General features: G+C 36.8%; 1 protein-coding gene across 1 annotated transcript in view; it reads left to right on the top strand.

The window, feature by feature from the left end:
* Sema1a (semaphorin 1a) overlaps positions 1-21785 on the top strand; it is an 828612-nt gene that overhangs the window by 792528 nt on the left and 14299 nt on the right. Inside the window, exon 14 of the mRNA XM_067146885.2 lies at positions 5625-5835. Within this exon, the coding sequence (XP_067002986.1) occupies positions 5625-5835 (211 nt within the window). The remainder of the gene's footprint in view (positions 1-5624; positions 5836-21785) is intronic.

Below are 21785 nucleotides of genomic sequence, written 5' to 3'. Positions count from 1 at the left end.
ACAGCAGGAGAAGGTGAATAACAGGTGATGAGTAGTACCAAAAGGACAAGACATGAATAACATCAGGTACTGAAATTAATCACTCCACAACAGAACTGACAGAGCTACCTGACATGGACACATCAAATTAAAAAGATAATACCATCTCAGATGAACCATACAGACGTAGCCTATCACCGTTCAATCAGGAAAAGCTTTTCAGAGTATATGACAATAAGAAGACTGCCCAAGGTTACACAAATAGCATTTAACACAACAGTTCCAAGTGAGATTCCCATCAATACACCATAATCACATGACATAATCATCCACGAGTTCAATACAGACCTACAACAACACCATATCAAGAACGGGAACATTCACAAGACCACATAAGGTAAAATAGGAAGAAATCCCACAGCACATGACCCAGATACAAACCAATATAGGCCTACATAAGCAACAATCACCAACACATGAGAACTCACCACATTAAATAAACTCAGAATAATAACACATGACACATCGTAACCTGGACAAGGCAGAACGGTAAAAATAAAAGTGGAAGGAGAGAGTCACCATGGGTCAAGATTGTAAATCAATTTCACATGTTCAGGCCAAACAGCGAGGTGGGTACACAGTCACTGCAAGAGAAAATTTTTATTACAATACAATTTCATATCACACACTCTGGACCATGGATGAAACTGGAATAAAAACATCACTTAGAATTTAAATCAGGGTCACAACAACAGTTCCAAAACCCAACACAAATTAATCCAAGTAAATCCCACCAAGGACAGGCACTGCAATTCCAGCAAGGGCTAGTATACCAAGAAGCTGCAGATAACAAGGTCAAAGAACATCACATCATTAAGGTAAAATGTGGAAGAAACCATCAATTAATAAATCTGAAAGCAGATTAAGTAAATATTTCAAATTAATTATTAATAAAGGTGAGAATGGTCTTCAACTTACCCCTACATGGCAGGTACAGTATAAGCAGACCCAAAACCAACAGGATTCCATGACCACGGAACATGGTAAAAAACAAGCAGCAAGTGCACAGATACAGAGCCACGCCATACTCCAAGTACAAGAGGGCAGCAACAAGCAAGTCTCGATCAAACATGAAACATACATAGGAAGGAATTACTTTGGTCCATTTCAGTTTTACAATTTTTTAGTTTAAAAGGTTGGGCACTTTTAGCAGCCAGCAATACTGACCCGGGCAACTTATAAGGTTGTTAGAACAACAACAACCACAGCGAATGCTACAACTCACTACTGCAACCTTACCAATTAGTAAACCAAACATTCAAAAGAAAAGCACAAACATCAAGAAGAAAACAAGCACAATACTTACCGAAAGGCAGTAGCATAAAATATGAAGCGTGGAAGGCAAAGCGAGAATTAAAAAGGCCAGGATCTTACATAACTTTGACAGGTTGCCAGGTAAATACTGCTAGCTACTAAATGACACCACAGATAAATTTGAAATGAAGAAAATTTACTAAGCAAATGTAATTTGAAAATGGTATAAAATAAGAACAATAAAAAAAAATATATAATTCTTTTTCTGAAATTTAAAAATGCAATCAAGCTAGACGAGGAAAACAGTATTTTAAAATAAAGTAGAAATTAAGGAAAAATGAAGCTCACATAAACATAGGCTTCCGCCGAAATTAAGGTTTGAAAATTCATTAATAACTCATTACCTTACATATAGAAACATTAAAATTGGTTGCAACCGATATGCGGGCCCGCGATATAAAAACACTTTAAAACTGAAATTTGCTACACTACAAAATTCTAAGTTACAAGACGCACACAAGGACACACGAAAAAGAAGAAAATTTAGTGGCTCCAACCGCGAATAAACATTACACTAAAGAAACGAGCTAGATGAAAACACAATAAAATAATAGTGCACAGCAACCCCAAGAAAATGAAGTATATTAAAGGAAATTTACAATTAACGGTGCACTCATAAAAATAATAAAGGACACCGAAAACCGAACAGAAGCTACCCGTTACCGACGCGAAGCCAAGATCCCATAATAATCATCAAAGCCACCCAAAATATTAACGTATCATCAGATAAGATAAGAAGGGGTGACATGACGTAATAAAGACAAAAGCAAGGAACCCAAACAATGGGAGAAAAGATAATAAGACAACGAAAGAAAAGTCCCATTATTAAACTTAATTTCGACCAGCAAATTTCAATTTTAAGATTTTAAGTTATTAAAATAATAATAATAATAATTATCATTTATCCAAGAGGTGATAGTGCCAGTTTACATTAGCCTTACTTAATTAAATCACCAGCGATTTACATACTTTAGAACAGAGGGGGCCGTGGAATGCGCTACGATGCGAATATGAGGTGTCATTAATTGAGGCCCGTAACAATGCGATAATCATTACGTACAGATAACCAGCCACGAAGGCAATAGGACAAAATTAGACAGCAATATCAACCAAACAGGACAACACTAAGGGAGAAAACACGCACCGAAATGAATTACCAAAAAATAAAAGTAATAATAATAATAATAATAATAATAATAATAATAATCGCCATCATAATGAATATCAAGAAACACAGTTGGCAAAAATGCACCCCGACAAAAACGTAAGATAAAATCACTTACACAAAATATCACCTCATAGATGCATAACTAGCGATCCTCGAGCTCCCTACATTACATTAAATTTTCTTTTTCAAATGCATTCACTTCAAATATATATCAGATTTTGCTTACAAGGTTAACCAATACCAAAATAGTCGTTTATAATGTTGCTCATGTCCAAGATGAAATTACTCACATAGGTGCCTGAACGACTGGGATCCCTTCAATAAATTATAATTTTCAGTACTTACTTGGAGTAAAGATATCCAAACTTACAAGACACTTGAAACTTTAAATTCCGATAACGGATAACTCACTGCACCAAGTTTACATGTTACATTAAGAACAAAAAAAGGGTTGGAGCACACTGGATAACTTTGAAGGAATAATAGGGCCTAGCCCTCACATTACTCCTTAACCGCCGGAGTCAAGCTCCATTATAATAGCTTTCCCTTCTCGCCAGGCCGTCTGCTTGGGAACTCCATACAACACAGCCATCTTGGAGAGTAACGGCAAGCTGACTACAGCCGACTACTGAGCTCACACCGAGCTACCCGAGAGGCAGTCCCATAATTCAATGCGTGCACCGCGAAAATGCGCAGAAGTTACAAATGATAATTCGGCGCACTACAGAGTTCAGTCAAATGCCTGACAATAATGGATAGATAACTTGAATTAAATTGGTCTGGTAACTTCCACAGTTAGGAAACAGTTCCAACAATGACCGATAATACAGATAACGGCTGGATACACAAGTCGACATGACAGATGAATAAATAAATACACTTAGATGCTTTGATGTAATAATTCAGTTATGTCCAGTAAATATTAGTTCCCATTTTCACATTACAATCTGATCCTGTAACGATTAAGAAGGGGCCACCACAGGGCAGTATTATTGGACCTTTATGTTATCTTATTTTTTATTATTATTACAACTTCCCCCTGCGGAGGCTGTCACAAGGACAAAGTATGTCGACTACTCAGTATTTTGTCTTCTAAGTTACTGTTGAGTTTGCTAGTATGCCAGGTAGAAATAATCACCGCAAGGCTCAGGAATAAATTTGCAATATGGTTCTTCAAATGTTATATAGATGATTGTGGAGTATGGTCACTGAACCTCGTAGTACAGCGATAGCGATGTCGTGAAGTCGTGTCCGGCTGAGACTGAGAGAATCCCATAGCTGTACAAAAAATGTAGGGATCGTGCCTCGAGCTCCGATCATGAGTCCATGGACGGAAATATTGTCCAGGTGATATTTATCTTTATAGTAGTTTACAGTTGGCTGGTAAATTGACTTCGGCATCCACCTCTTTGGCCTGGCCAACGTGCGACTCAAAACGTATTGTGGGATCTAAGATTAATCCTTGCTTGCTAGCTGGTTGAAAGGCTATCATGTCAATGCGCCTGTTACTCCCGTTGGTAGCTAGGCCAGAGACCTCTTCGTGCACCATGAAACCATAATCCCTCAGTGAGGTCGCAATCGTGTGTCGTATTGTATGATGGCGGGAATTTCTCAATACCTCTCTGTGACAGCAGGCTCCCAGGACATGGGCAAGAGTTTCGTGCTCTCTGTGGGAACGCCGACAGAGGGTGTTGTCCTGGGACCTTCCCGGCACGGAGCGAACGGCGCACACATTCGCTGTCATCTTGATGGCCTCTCTCCATTCCGCACAGGATAAGCCTCGGTGAACTCTTATCCATTTGTTCCCTGGAGTGTATTCCTGGAAGAGTCCAACGCCCTTTCCTTTGTGCGGCAGCTTCGTCCATGACTGAACTTCTCTGCCTCGTAGTATCTGTTGGACCTTCCTTACATTGGGAAGATGGCTATTTTTGGACATAACTCGATCATTCATTACTATGCCTAGATTTTGCAAACAAATTATACGTTCTTGTTCCAAGTTCCTAGTTGCATTAATGTAGCCATTATTTGCAAGCGATAATTTATTACAGATGTTAATATATGGGTAAAGAATTGGAATCGCAGATAAACTTTTTGCAGATGATATTAAACGGTAAAGAGTACTAAATAAGTTACAAGTTGGTGAACAACTCCAAAAAGACCCTGACATTGTCGGGAGACAGACAGCAGATAATGGTATGAAAAATCAAGTTGTAAGTTTCACCAAGAGGAAAAGACCTGTCAGTTTTAATTATGGGGATCACTGTAAATACTTAGGGTTAATATAAGGAAAGACCTTTGAAGGGGAAATCACGTAACAAGGTTATAAATAAAGGTTACAGATCTGTTCACATGGTTACAAGAGTATTTAGGGGCTGAAGTAAGGATGTAAATGAGAGGGCATGTAAGTCTCCGGTTAGACCCCAATTAGAGTATGGTTCCAGTGCATGGGACCCACACCAGGATTACTTGTTATGAGAACTGGAAAAGATTGAAAGGAAACCAGAATGATTTTTCTGGGTGATTTCAAAAACAAAATTAATAATAATAATATTGGGCTGGGAAGACTTGGGAGGAAGGAGACAACCTGCTCGACTAATTCTTTATCTTATATATTATTTTCATCATGTAAATTATTGGTTAACTGCCTAGCTGGGCATTGTATTCCTGGAAAGTTTTTTTTTTCAATCTGGTTTAGGTCACAACACAGGTAGGTCTTATGGTGACAATGTGATAGGAGAGGGCTAGGAGCAGGATGGAAGCGGGTGTGGTCTTAACTAAGGTACAGCCCCAGCATTTCCCTGGTGTGAAAATCGGAAAGCACAGAAAACCATCTTCAGGGCTGCTGACAAACCCACTGTCTCTCTAATACAAGCTCACAGCTGCACATCCATAACTGCATGGCCAACTCGCTCATGTAATATGAATTTTTCCCTGGAGTTTATCTCATTTCACATGGCATAAACCCTAAAGAATGTCACATCTATTATTCTAGACAGTGAAAACATAACTTTTTCCTTTCAGTTCTTTCTTTTTTTATTTTTTCTATGTTTGAATACTTGTACATTGTATTATTAATTACTACAGCTGATGAATAAACTTTCAGGTCCAGAAGTAAGTGCAGCAGATAGTCCACTGCCCCAGTACTCAGTGGAGACCCTTGCTATGGCTGTAGTGGCTGGCTCGGTTGCTGCTCTGGTTGTTGGATTTGTTATTGGCTACTTCTGTGGCCGCAAGTGCCATAAGGAGGAAGAAGATAATTTACCCTATCCCGATACAGAGTATGAATATTTTGAACAACGGCAGACTGTGAATAGGTAATTGCCAACTTTTACATGAATATATACATCATTCATAATTTAAGATCTTAGATAATTAATGGATACTCATTGCATTAAACAAATTTATAAAACATGGGCTGCAATTATTGTTTACCACAGACTGAATGTTAAAATAAAAATGATGTATTGTAGTGGTATGTTGGATACTTACAGAGTGCATTTAAATGTGTTAATATAATAAGCCAGGTAACAATTTCATGTAGACGGACAGATATATAAATAACTCAATCCCCTAATGGGGCCAACGGCTTCAGGTAGATGAGTTTCCTTAGGTGGGATGAAGGAAATGACACTGGAACTCATCAAGCAGCATCTGACCCCAGGTTAGAGGCAGCTGCAAAAGACGTCTGTACTCCATTATAGTAGTGGCCTGATTACTTGCTGGCAGTAGCCCTAAAATGCACCCTAGACTGGATGCAAAGGTGGTGATATGGACAAATTTCTGGAGACACTGGAGAGAGAAATAAAGTGGGGACAGTAACTGACAAAATCATAGAAGAGTATGTGGATAAGGTGAACTACATAAGTGATAGAATTTAAAAAAAAAATACAGCTAAGGACAGAGAGTGGAGTAAAAGGTTTCATGCAAGTGTATGCACCCCAGACTGGATGCAAAGACGATGATATGGACAAATTTCTGGAGACACTGGAGAGAGAAATGAAGGATGTGGGAGTAACGGGAGTAACTGTCATGGGAGACTTCTATGCCATGATGAGATGTGACAGAAAAGGAAAAGAAGAAGGTTGTTGTTTTTTTTACATGTTGCTTTATTATTAAATGTTAAACAATTAATTTATTGAAACCACCTATTCAATACTAGTTAAGTCTTTATGACTATAACAATGTCATTACATTAAGTTTGAGTATGGTACATGTTTCGCCTGGCATTGCAGGCACATCATCAGCCATGAATTCTATCTCCAAGTCAGAGCTCTGAGTGGATGCTATATTAGGATTAATCATAGTAAATATTATTTACATAACAATTGCAATGGAGTGATCAAGCCATCCATGTCTTAAAGTACTAACGCGACGTCCAAATCTTGTTCACATTTAAAGGAGATAATATTAACTGTCAACATTCATGAGTTAGTGATGAGAACGGCATGATACATGGGTTTAAACCATCTGCACATTTTTACAACTTATTGGAGATTAACTTGTGCTAGAACTATTCTTAAAAACAATTTTTTACACAATTTACACTAATGTATACAAACTTATGTTACGTTTTGGAACTGAACTGGTCGATCTTGTCTTGAAGTTTCAATGGGATGTCTTACTCATGTCCTGTCGAATGGAGATAATGCTTATACTGATATGGTATTGTAGTCTATTGAAGTCATAGCATTTAAATATTTCTTTTTATATTTGTAGGACATTAAACACGTTCAGCTTATATGTTGTTTTTTGGGTTTGTTGTTTTGTTTTTTTTTTTGTTTTTTTGGGGAAGGTCTAAATATTTTGTAGTCAACCTCACTTCCAGAAGAATGAGTATCAGTATTAAGGTGGGGTGCCTTAAAGTGGATGGTTGTTTAACATTTAATAATTGAATTTCAATACAGTCAAAATGAAAATAATCACTTGTAATGTTGCTTTAGGTCTTATGGCGACAATGGGACAGGAAGGGGCTAGGAGGGGGAAGGAAGCGGCTGTGCCCTTAGCTAAGGTACAGCCCCAACATTTGCCTGGTATGAACATGGGAAACATCAAAAACCATCTTCAGGGCTGCCGACAGTGGGGTTCGAACTCCCTATTCCCGAACACTGGATACTGGCCGCACTTAAGCGACTGCAGCTATCGAGCCTGGTTAAAGGAAGAAGTAATTGGACCTTCTGGTATAGAAAGAGGAATGAATAGGGAACGATTTGGTAGATTTTTGTGTGAGGAATCTGTGATACATGATTCAGGAAGAGGAATAGTAAAAGGATTACAAGATATGGATGGGGAAACAGAAGCACAAAGACAGTAATTGACTACTTTTAGGTGGAAAGAGAAAAATCATAGACAATTAGACAATCATAGACAGTTTTGCCAGAAGTAGCTTTTGATGGAGACCCTAGTATAGTGGTAGCAAAAAATGAAAGTATAAAAAAAAGTGAAAATTAAAGAAATACTAGCAGTTTCCCGCTGGCTCCACCCGCAATGTACAAAGTATGTTGTTGTTCGTTACTATCCTCATGGATGTATTTGCAAAGTTTTGAGTTAATGAAATAAAGCACATGCTCTGCTGTGGTAATAGAATGTAACATTATGTCAACAAAACACTTGAAAATACATCACACAAAGAAATTGAATTAAACGTTCCTTGGAACAACACTACGCGCCAAACTGTTAAAAAGTCCTTCAAAGATCTTCGTCATGGAGACAAATTTACTCATAACTTTTCTCAGAATCTACCAGTTTAAGTAGTTATTACCTCAAAAAAGCGTTTGATCCACTGAGTGTTTTTAGACCAAAACGAACTGCGTACCTCAATTAGAACGAATGATATGATTGCTTCAATGAGAAAAAATGAAAAAATTGAATGTGCACTCATAACTTTCCTCAGAATCAACCAATTTGAATAGTTAAGAGTGGAAATGAAAGAGCTTGATCCACTGAGTGTTCTTAGGCCAAAATGAACTTCGTACCTCAATTAGAACCAAAGATATGATTGCTTCAAAGAGACAAAAAATTGAAAAATCAAATAATTTGAGAAAAGTGGAAGTTAAGTGATTTATAGTACCTGATGACAAATCTGTGCATGAATACCTTTCAGTTAAAAAAGAAATGAATGAAATTGACTGGATAGAATAGTCGGACTGACTGACTTTAGTTTTCATAAAAAAAATTAATATATAGAAGAGTATAGAAATCTATACTAATATATAAACAGACGAGTTTGTTTATATGTAACAGTGAATAACAGAAACTACCACACCAATTTTGTTTTTACTTGTTACTACTTTCTACAATGATAGGCTGCCTAAATCTGAGAAAGTATACCATAACACTTACATATTGAATGTATGTTTAACCATGAAGAGTTTTCTGGAGTTAATCCTTCTCATATGTAGTACTGTAGAGGTGATTCCTAACAATTTGAACAGAGCCTTTAATGGCCAAGACAGTTAAATCACAGTATAGATTCTTGATAATGCTCACACTTTAGAAAAACTCAACTAAGAATTTTTATGTGGTTCCTCTTACTCCGATGGAAAGTCCTACAACCCTTATACAGGATATGTTGTATGATTCTTTGAAGTAGCTGGTGGTTAGTTTATAGATGGCTCGCTTCTCCACGTCTATTTCTGCTGGTTGACTGAAGTCGACCTCACATCTAATGTTAAGGTTCAAAATATATGCAAAGTCCTTTCCTCAGTCAATTGTGATTATATCTGTTCTGTTTTACAGTTTGAAAGATAATATAATTCTGGATAACATAAGATATCAACATCCTGGAATATCAAAGAGTTCCCACGAGAACCGCGATTTAAGGAAAAAATGGCAGCAATAATAAATCTGAAAGTTTGTATGTTTGCCTATCTGTGTCTTTTTATGTAAAAACTGGTGGAGCTTATGTTCAGCAAGCATATAGCTAATATCTTTGGTTAGCACACAGGCTACAGTACTTACTATCATGCCATCTTTTAAGTGGGCTATGGAGCGAAAGAAACTGTGAAGCAAGTCAGAGGAAACCATACACTTAGGATCGTTAAAAATGAATACGCTGCTTAAATGGTTCATCCTACTGAACAATGGAACGCACCAAGTGTACTTGAAATTCGATTTCCCAGAAAAAAGTTTATATGAATTTTCTTCATATTTCTAATAGCTTTTGAGAAAAAATGTTTTGCTGTGTTTTGGCTGTGTCTTAGTCTTGGTTTCTTTCACGTAAAAGTCCTAGATGGAGCGTGCTCAAATCTGGCAAGCATACATCTGGAACTTTTGGGTAATATATAGGCTACTTACTATTACAGTGTATCTTAACCCCTTAACTGGGTTTATGTCGCACAAGTATTGGGTTTGACGCCTTTAGGCGTTCTTGTAATTCTAAATGTGTTCTTACCTAGGGTTAGCAGCCTATAGGTGTCTGGCTATTCTTAATCACTTTTGCCATCTACTATCGTAATTTAAAAGTAATTCTATTCATATTAGATGTGATTATTGCTGTCCTATTCATTTTTTATCCGGTCTCATGCCAGTCAGGTAGTTCACACCTAGGCGGCAGTCCAACAGCTGTCTCGTGTTGCCTCATGCGGTCCACGCCAAATTCTTCATAAAGAATTTATTTGTGCATATGTACATTGAAATTACTAATTTTGTGAGTTGTTTTCGTCGTCGTTGTTGTTGTTGTTGTTGTTGTTATGATACAGTTGTTCTGCGAACTCCATTGTCCATGTTCTGATAACTTTTTGTAAATTGGTCTGTGTATCGTAGTAAACTGTTCCATGTGACGTGAACATGGCTTGGTCAGGAAAGACGTTGAATTATCTGAGTACCCCCCAACCGGAAGTAGGAATCACTCAAGAAAATGTTGTGTTGTGTGCCTGTCAAACCAGAGGCGACAGGAAACTGTCTACTGCTGTGAGGAATGTGACGTGGCACTTGGTGCTTGCCCATGCTTCCGTATTTACCACACTGTGCACAATTTCTGAATGACCTATGAACCAGAAAGTATGTAGAACCTATTGATGCATATCTGAAAACTTGAAAAATGTCATCATAATAATGAAAGGAACACTTTTTATATTCACTTTTGTATGAACACACTGTGTATATATATGTATATATTTACGGGTTTACGAGAAAAACGGTAATAACATAATGCTATTGAATTTCTACTATATCACTAATAATTCAAGTAAATCAAGATTTTTTTTTTTTTTTTTTGCTAGTTGCTTTACGTCGCACCGACGCAGATAGGTCTTATGGCGACGATGGAACAGGAACAGGCTAGAAGTGGGAAGGAAGCGGCCATGGCCTTAATTAATGTACAGCCCCAGCATTTGCCTGGTGTGAAAATGGGAAACCACGGAAAACCATCTTCAGGGCTGCCGACAGTGGGGTTCGAACCTACTATCTCCTGAATACTGGATACTGGCCGCACTTAAGCGACTGCAGCTATCGAGCTCGGTAAAAGAAAAAAGAAAAAATTCTGTTGAGTATTTACATCTGCCACACACTACTGTACCCATTCCAAAAGTGCACGTTGTGCTGAATAATTACCCACTGGCTGGTTGACGTTATGAAACTATTCCCCAGTTAATGGGTTAAGGGGGCCCTGCAGGGAAATAAAATGTGAAGTAACTCATAGGAAAATGTATGACTGAAAACCTTGAAAGTGAATATCCTGCTTAAATGGTTTGTCCTATTATATAATGGAGTCAGCGAGTGCACTTAAAATTCTGTTTCTAAGCATTTCCTTCGTAATTCTAACAGTGCCTATTCCAGAAAAATATTATTTTCTGTGTTTTACTATCACACTATCTCTTAAGTGGGCCATGTAGCGAAAGAATATGTGAAACAAGTCAGACGAACCATACGCCTGGGACCGTTAAAAGTGAATAAGCTACGTAGACAGTTAGACATATTAAACAATGGAGCAGAGCAGGTGTACTTAACATTCAATTTGCTAGAAAAGATTATTTGAATTTTCTTCATAACTGTAACCATTTCTGAGAAAATAATGTTTCTGTTTAAATGCGTACTTTTCAAGGTTGGAGTGCGATGTCCTTACTTTGAATGAATAAAATAAGCCAAAAAATGGCAGAAGCTGCACTGTTTAATTTGAGAACTGGTACGCACATTCACTACTCTGAAAAATGGGAAATGATATGAGTCTGTCTTGTCAATAGTAAACTTTGGTTTAAAAGAAGATGACACCTTCCAAACCAAAGTTGAGTTAACACCAATACAGAATTATACAATGATATTCATAAATTGTTGTCAGTACTACACAAAAACTGTTTAATACATATTATCTAATCGTACACATTTCAAGAACACAGTACATTCTCTTCATCAGCTGAAAATATTTCTTAAATACGATGAGGACTTGATCATCACACACTACAACATACTATAAACCTCTAAAAAAGAAACTCTTACTATGATTGATTCAACAACGAATTACATGGCCAATGTACAAGAAAAAATCTCTTTCAATAAATGCTAAACTTCAACATTACTGTTCTGTCATTAAACCTGAAGCAACTTATGCTTGTGAAACACTATTTAAATTGAACACCAAAGCAACAACTGATACACTGCAAAAGGTTGACAGAAGGATACTCAGAACAATCATTAATAAAAAACATCAGGTAGATGGACAATGGAGATTACTGCCTAATGCAGTGGTTTATAGGGAAAGTGAATCTATAATAGATACGATGAGAAAAAGAAGAATTGCCTTTTTCTGCCATCTTTCTAGATTAAATGATAATAGGATAATAAAACAACTATTTAATTACTTTTGGAAAAGTAAAACAAAAAATAATTGGTTTAAAGAAGTTCAGAATGATTTAGAAGAGCTGAATATTACAATGAAGCAAATTGAAAATAGAAAAGAAGAAAGGATTCTCAAGAACAAACAAATAAGATTGTCATTAAAAACTGTACAACACAAACAACATGTCATATCTGATGAAGAAAGGGCAGCCAGGTCAGCCAGAATGAAGAGGTTTTGGGAAAGGAAGAAGATGATGCAAGCTAAATCTTCGGTTAATTCTTTGTTAACATGAATGTATTTGGGTTTGATTTAAGTGCTCCAATGTGGGCATAAATTTATGTAAATAAATAAATTGATTCAACTTCTAGTAAAAATGAATAGAACATCAACACTAGACCCCCTCTTCAGTATGAGGCAGTTAATAGAAAAAACGTTGGAAATACAGAAGAGATATGGTGATGACTGTAACCTCAGTTACTGCACGTTAATGAAAATGAATACCTACAACCTGTTATCCAGTCATTGACCAGGTCAGGGATGTAATGAATGAAGCAGATATAGGCTATTAGTACGATGGGATTGCCACTCCCAAAGTGATTTATTAATGACTGATAGATGCTATGAAATGAGAATGGAGAGTGTTGCTGGAATGAAAGATGACGGGGAAAACCGGAGTACGCGGAGAAAAACCTGTCCCGCCTCCGCTTTGTCCAGCACAAATCTCACATGGAATGACCGCGATTTGAACCACAGTGTCCAGCGGTGAGAGGCCGAAGCGCTGCCATCTGAGCCACGGAGGCTACTGCAGGTTAATACATAATAATAATAATAATAATAATAATAATAATAATAATAATAATAATAATAATAATAATAATAAAATAATAATAATAATAATAATAATAATAATAATAATAATAATAATAATAATAATAATAATAATAATAATAAAAGAAGGACATTTTAAACTTGAAATAAACCTTAGACTCAATGAAATACATTGCAACATAAAATATGACCAATCAGCAATCAGGTTAGGAAACATGTCAACTACGGATCGGATTTGGAAAGCCGCATGGAAACTCTACGAGGTGGTAGCCTTTTGCGACCAAAGATTAGAAGATTTCAATTTCACTAGGATATAAAAATTTATTTTCAAACTAATATATTTGGAATCTCAAAATTTAAATGAACTGAAGTAAGATAATTACAAGAAATAAATAAAATGCTTATTGAACATGTGTTGACAAAACATGAGTGCAGCATGCTAAATACAACTAATTTACAAGTTTCAATTATTTTGGCACAAAATTTAAACATATTGAAACCTATTCCGTTGACACATGTTAATTAAAATAAGGGCTAGTCCCATTCTGCACAAACCAAAATCATAATTAAATTCATGCTAACCAAGAGATAACCACTGACTGTGTCATCGCTGAAACACTTCATGTCGATGAGGCAGGAATATAATTATATTAGTTTGGTGAAGCAGACTTAAAGGATGGCAACCCGATGGATAAAGTTAGCATTAAAATAATCGAAAAATAAGGTTGCCTCCAAAAAAAAGGATGAGCTTAATCCTAGCTCTAAGGCTAAGTCATTGTGAAGTTTAAAATTAGCAGTGAACTTGAAATTCGAGGGGAAACTCCTGCATTATGAAATAAAAGTATTACATTTAAATTCAAGTTAAATTAAAACTGAAAATGAAAGAAAGAACAGTACTTACCCTGACATTACCAAGGTTCCCAATCAGGGACCGAAGGATGAGCGCGTCCGCTCACTAAGATGGTCAGATGGATCAAAGACACAGACGCTACGTCGCTCCCACCAAAGAAGCGGGGCAAGATCAAGAAACAGGAAATGGTGCAACCACCAAAGAAAACCAATCAGAATGTAGAATTCACCTTCGAATTTCACATTCACAATTTACATCATTTACTTTTATTTTCTCCAATCAAAAGTCTCTTCTTTCCTGCTGACTCAGTGTTAAATGTTCTAAGAAAGTAGTATATTGAGCTGTATATTAAGTTGATATTGAGCAACAGGAAACACACTTGCCGAACTGCACATTATACTACAGTGTGTTACAAAATAATATTTGACTTAAAAGGAAATTTTGAAATTCACAGATTAAATGATAATTTTTGCTACATATAAATAAGAGTTTATAAAATAGTCAATTTAAAAGGTTCTGGGTAAGTTCATATTTATGACATCAAAACAATTCTTCTAAGTCCAACATTTCAGTCCAAACAGAATAAAATTTTATACAAAAAAAAATGTAATACAATAAAGTGAGAAGGTCCAAATAAATTCCCCTGGCTGTCTTCACATGGTCACAATGACATTCCTTGATTTAGAAAAGGCTTATGATAGTGTACCAAAATGAAGGTATGGAAAATTATTGCAACTAAAAGGATTTGGAAAAAGAATGGCAGAATAAATGCAAGCAATGTAGAAAAATAGTTGCAGCAGTGTTCAGACACATATGGGATGGACACAGTGGTTTTGGAATGAAACTGGACTATGACATGGAAGTGTGCTGTCACCAGACGAAATTGTGAAGGAGATAGAGGAAAAATATGGAGACAGGGACCTGAAGGTAATATTGTTTGCAGGTGATATTGTGGTATGGGGAGCAAACAGAGAGGAAGTACTTGGCCAGCTCAACAATGTTGAGTGAGATTATTGAAAATTATGGAATAAAAATCACAATGGAAAAGAGTAGGTTATTGGTGTTGACCAGAGCAGAAAGGCAAGGTAAAGGACTTATAAAAACAAAACGTTGAAATTGTGGAGAGCTTCAAGTACTTGGGAAACTAACCGATGCAGGATGCAGAGATGGACATGGTGATCAGTAGAGTTTGGAAGTTTATGACCTAAAGAAGTACAAAATATGCAGTGGCGGCCGGTCAGTACGTGCTACCGGGCTCCAGCACGTAGCTTGAAACTGTAAGGAATATTATTTATGTACAGTAAAATTATCCTGGTGCCTTTTCGTTTTGAGTACGATATGAATTTGTGTTTTGTGAAAATCAGGACGAGATCCGTCGAACACCTAGCGCCGTTCTCCCGGGGAACAAGGCTCGTGCTCATGTGAAGTGAGCCCTTGCCTGTAGCCTGGAGGAAGTAATACGCAGGCGCAGCCAAGCTTGCAACACTCCCCCTAGCCGGCGGAGTATGCCATAAACCGGGATCAACTTTCACTGATCCCGTCTATAGTTACTTCCTCTCCCGCAAGGGGGTAGAAGTACTCGATGTCTCCTGCTACCTTGATGTTCACGGCCGACTGGATCCCTCGCTGCGCTCCTTAGCTAGCTAGAGCGACGCATCAAGTCGGCCGTGTGATGTTGAACGTGGTAAGCGAGTCTGCCACTAGAGAGTAGCATCGTCTGGGCTCGAAAGTAAAGCGTAAGCGGAGGCAATTTATCTCACACATGCTTATTAAAATATCCATCTTCCTTTTGTGTCAAAAATAAGGAATTCGTAGGTGAGTCAAAGAATCTTCGAGTGACCATAAATGTGATCCCGCATTACAATGTAATTTACTCTGGTGAAATGAAATAGCGTATGACTTTTAGTGCCGGAAGTATCCGAGGACATGTTCGACTCGCCAGATGCAGGTCTTTTGATTTGACGCCCGTAGGCGACCTGCGAGTCGTGATGAGGATGAAATGATGATGAAGACAACACATACACCCAATGATGGTTAAAATTCCAGACCCAGCCGGGAATTGAACCCGGGATCCCTGTGACCAAAGGCCAGCGCGCTAGCCATTTAGCCATGGAGCCGGACATTTACTCTGGTAATAGGGGAGGTCTCAATGAATCAGTCGGCAGCTCTTTCAGTTGCTTTGTGCGGTTTTTAATCTCGCGGTTATATTACTGGTGCGTGTTTTTTCTGTCATTGTGTTAGTGCTCAAGTTTATACGGAGATTTATCAAATTATTTATCCACTGCAGTGTATATAAAGTGAAATTAAATTAGTGTTCTTAGTGGGGATCTATATTCCCACGATTCTATTTGCACTGATGTAAGTTGCGCCATTAGGTTAGTAAAAACAATATTTCTCGAATGGATTATTTATCTCGTAGACAGTTGTCGAAGAATTCATCTGCTTCCAAATTAATGTTGTTTTTGTTTGTTCTGAGTTATAAATTGTGAGAAAAGTTGTATTGTTATTATTATTATTATTATTATTATTATTATTATTATTATTATTATTATTATTATTATTATTACCAAGTTTGAAGTATGCGTTGTTCATCATGGCAATATGCAGATTTAAAACAGCGTATTTAGCTTGTTTTTTGTAGCACGTAGGACGATTTTTTCACGAGCCACCACTGAAAATATGCAAGCAAATATGCCCTCAAAACTAGATAAATATGACTGGAAAAATATAGAATACAACCTATAGAATTTAGTGGTAGGTAGCAAATATGAGAGTATTACTAACATTAAACAGTGTAAGTACCAAAAATTGATTGGTAATAATACAGCAGAGAGATTAAATCATGCAAACTGACAGAGCTACAGTATGTTAAAACTTTCAATATGCATTCACATTAAATCGCTTTACTGCCGCTACCTTAACTTCAGACGCTTTACCAAAGAGAGTTGTTCCGTCTGTACTCAAGATCTCTTCACCAAACGTTTTCACATAATTTCCTAATTTTACATCTTCACTTTACACTTCACTTTACAGTAGGTGTGATAGGATACACTGCAGTACTGGAAGTGTGACCAATCTGTTGAAATTCATTGGGCTGTAACTGGACCCATCAAGGATGAAAAGGACGAGAGAACATAGGGAATTTCCTAGTTTGCTAATTGTTTTTCAGCTAAATATACCCACCGAAGTGACATACTCTTCAATGAGACATCCACACAGCAACTTTTTCCTGGAATTTGGTCTTCTAAACCTGCTACCTGTCTATTTCAGGAAAAGAAAGAAAAGTATCAGTATTTGGAAATCCTGCGTTTGAAACTTGACATAGATAACCTGTATCTTGTTTAAAAACAATACCTCAATTTAAGCAAATATACTCAAAATGTAACCATATATGACCTCGTATAACTTAAGATGAGCAAAATATAACCAAAACAATGAAATGCATTTATAAGCAACATAAAATTACTTTAAACTGGGTCAGGCACCCATCATTCACACTTATTTTTCACATTTCTGGTCAAATAAGCTCCAGAAAGAAATATGACTTTTCTTTAACATCTGAGCCTTAGTGATCAGTAAAAGGATTCAAGAAGGAAATGTATTGTACCAGAGTGTGAGCAACTTGGGGTGGGAGAAGGAAGTACCGATGAAGTGTAAATAGGCAATATTTAAGATATACTACTGCTCCATGCTGACATATGCAGGGGAGACCTGGATATTGGCAAAAAAGACAGGAAAGATAATAAAATCCAGGTGAGCAAAATGACACTTTTATGAAGTATGATAGGAGTGACAAGAAATGAGGTCAACAGGAAGGAAACAGGAGCGGAAAAATTTACGATAGAATGGAGAAAAATAAACTTGGATTGTTTGGGCATATTTAAGAGGATGGAAGAGGGAAGGATACTGAATCAGAGGATGGATACTCACATAGAAGGAAGGAGAGCAAGAGGGAGACCCAGACTAAGTTGGTTGTAAATTATAAATAGACCATCGATGTCATGGCTCCAAAATGGACTTGCATCAACAACACCGAAGAACTCTTCAAGTTAGCTAAAGAAAGGGGTACTTTCTCCACGGTGATTGCCAATGTCTGGGGGACTGGATATGGCACTTGAAGAAGAAGAAGAAGAAGAAGAAGAAGAAGAAGAAGAAGAAGAAGAAGAAGAAGAAGAAGAAGAAGAAGAAGAAGAATGGAATTGGAACACAGTTAAGAAGGAACAGAGGTGGCTGGTTAGAGGAAGATAGAAAGGTGTCATAAATATACCAACCCGGCAGGAACTGGATGAGGGAAATCGATGATGATATTTAATTTTTAATACCTATTCATATTTCTGTTGGTTTTGTCATTGATTTCTGATTTTTTAAATTAATGTTACATTGAATATTATAGTGTTTACAGGATTTCTGATAGTTTAGAATGTTGATTGTTTTTGACCTGTTGGTATTATACCATTCCTTTTTTATGGCTCATAGAATGTTCCTGTGCTCTTGTAGCTTAATTAAATGTGTACCAAAACCATATTTAACTCAGAACCGTTTACCTTGACATGTAAGCTAAATGCTACACATCTGACTGTTGATATATGAAGGCAGTAGATGTTATACATTGTAAATTATGTATTTCATTTAATTTTTTAAAAACAGTCCAATTATCTCACAATTATCAGTTTTACTATCATCTTTGCTATACAGTACTATCATCATCATCACCGTTATTGTCATCATCATTCATATCCAATGACATAACTCATTTAACTGAGAACTTGTCTGAATAAAGAGCTTCATTATGAATAAGTCCCATTACTCTTGTTCAGAAACACTGAGTTGTCATCCTGAATAGATTCTCTTCTAGGGATTTTACTTGTTTATTTCTCCGCAATGCTTATACCAGGATGGTACCTGATAGAAAATACTTTAAGCTCATTCACATTCTTGATCGTGTAATTGTAAAAGTACCCGTTTTTTGTACAGATTTGTAAGAAGGGATTTAAGTCATTAAATTGAGGTAGCCTACAATTATATGTGAATGATGACAAACATGGCTTCACATGACCCCTACTTATGTGCGAAATGAGTTGCCTATTCATTAGTAAAGGCTGGATTCTTTTCAAACCTCACAGAGGCACTAAAATAATAATTAAGGAAAGAAAAATTCTGGGCCCCAACCTCAAAGATGGTATTTACAGACTTTGGAGCAACTTAGCAATATACACCCACACCAAAAAGATATCAAGGGTAATCCGGAAAAGAAGAATAACTTTTTATGCTCACCTCTTCAAATTGTCAGCTGAAAGAATCTGTAAAAGTTTGTTATTCTATTTTAGAAGTCTCAAAATGATTCTTCCTTGGTTGGTGGAGGTCAATAAGGATCTTTCAAAGTATGGAATCACAGAAACAGACATTCAACTCCGAGCACCACTCAAACACAAACTTAGATTCCTCAAGAAGTCCCAACTCGACTGAAGCATGTCCATTCTGATGTATGGAAGAAAGTACACTCCGAAAGGATGAAAACCTCGTGGGCCCGCAAGAAAACAAACAGTTGAGATCTTGTGGTCTTTAGTGGCCCTAACGATGAAGAAAGAAAGAAAATAATAATAACTAATGGACCTGTGATGTTCCACAGCATTTGTTATAAATAGGTCAGATAACACGTCTTGATATGCCTGTCAATGTCATATTGTTTTGCCTGCCCTTTCCAGTAGTTTTATGAATATTTAATACCAGTACATAATAACAGATTCATTCATACTTTAGTTTATAACACTTCTTTCCATACAATATTCACTGCGCTTTGACCATTCGGGTGTATCTGGAATTTAATAATTTCAAACGATCTTGCCCAAAATAGTGCAACATACAATTGGCCATGACTGAAGACTCTTTTAAAAAAGTTTTCCCTGTGCTTTGTTACTGGTAATGGTCATACAGAACGGTAGTCGACTTGATACCTTCCCATCTGTGCGTACTTCGATGTTTCCTATTAGCAGCATGTAAGTTATTAGGAACGTTCTGCCATGTGTTGAGTATATTTAGATGCTGCATGCACTGATTCAGTTGGGAAAGGTGTCATAAAGCTGTTGTATTATATCCTGAGGCAACCTGGCCCACAACTGTTATAAATGGTCCTTGGTAACCTGGATACTGGCACTGGGACAGAGTTGTCCCCTGAGTTGGTCCCACACAGATTCTATCGGGGACATATCTGGGGATTTTGCCGGCCACAGGAGTACCTCAACATCACGCAGACAATTCATGCAGACACGTGTCATATGTGGATATACATACATACAAATTTGTTTAGAAGGGTTATAGACAGGTACATTCAGGGAAACGGGATGGCCTAGGGAGCGGTGATAAGGGTACAGGGAAATGGAAGTCAAGTAGGGATGACATAAAAATGTTAGTGCTCAACTGTAGAAGTATTGTAAAGAAAGGAATCGAATTAAGTAATTGAATAGATATATACTTACCAGATACTGTAATAGGAGTTGAATCATGGCTGAGAAATGATATAATGGATGCAGAAAATTCTCACGGAACTGGAGTGTGTATCGTAGAGAGAGGATAGGAATGGTAGGAAGGGGAGTATTCATTCTTGTGAAAGAAGAATTTGTAAGCTACGAAAAAGTGAAAGATGACAAACATGAAATTCTAGGTGTAAGGCTCATCTCTAAAGATAATAGGCAACTTGATGTCTTTGGAGTGTACAGACCGGGAAAGGGTAGCGCTGATGCTGATTCTTTACCTATGATAACAATGATATTTACAGTAAGATACAAAAGTTAATAACTAGAAAAGCAGCTGGTATTGATAAGATTTCTGGGGATATACTGAAGGCAATGGGTTGGGATATAGTACCATATCTGAAGTACTTATTTGATTATTGTTTGCACGAAGGAGCTATACCAAATGAATGGAGAGTTGCTGTAGTAGCCCCTGTGTATAAAGGAAAGGGTGATAGAAATAAAGCTGAAAATTAGAGAGTCAGTTTGACATGCATTGCATGTAAGTTTTGGGAAAGCATTCTTTCTGATTATATTAGACATCTTTGCAAAATTAATAACTGGTTTGACAGAAGGCAGTTTGGGTTTAGGAAAGGTTATTCTACTGAAGCTCAACTTGTAGGATTCCAGCAAGATATAGCAGATATCCTGGATTCAGAAGGTCAAATTGACTATATTACGATTGACCTATCTAAGGCATTTGATAGGATAGATCATGGGAGACTACTGGCAAAAATGAGTGCAATTGGTATTATAAGTGGTATGTTCCGAGCTGTCAGTGGAGAGATGCCATGGAATGACATTAGTAGATGAATATGTTTGAGTGATGTCTTTAAAAGTAGGAAAGATCAAAATATGAAGATGAAGCTGGAATTCAAGAGGACAAATTAGGGCAAATATTCATTTTATAGGAAGGGGAGTTAGTGATTGGAATAACTTACCAAGGGAGATGTTCAATAAATTTCCAATTTCTTTGTGATAATTTAAGAAAAGGCTAGGAAAACAACATATAGGGAATATGCCACCTGGGCAACTGCCCTAAATGCAGATCAGTAGTCATACTTACTTACTTACTTACTTACTTACTTACTTACTTACTTACTTACTTACTTACTTACTTACTTACTTACTTACTTACTTACTTACTTACTTACTTACTTACTTACTTACTTACTTACTTACTTACTTACTTACTTACTTACTTACTTACTTACTTACTTACTTACTTACTTACTTACTTACTTACTTACTTACTTACTTACTTACTTACTTACTTACTTACTTACTTACTTACTTACTTACTTA

Source organism: Anabrus simplex, chromosome 5 (genome assembly GCF_040414725.1).
Source record: "Anabrus simplex isolate iqAnaSimp1 chromosome 5, ASM4041472v1, whole genome shotgun sequence".
NCBI lineage: Eukaryota > Metazoa > Arthropoda > Insecta > Orthoptera > Tettigoniidae > Anabrus > Anabrus simplex.
The sequence above is the reverse complement of the archived record's forward strand: the minus strand, read 5'-3'. Positions and strand labels throughout refer to the sequence as shown.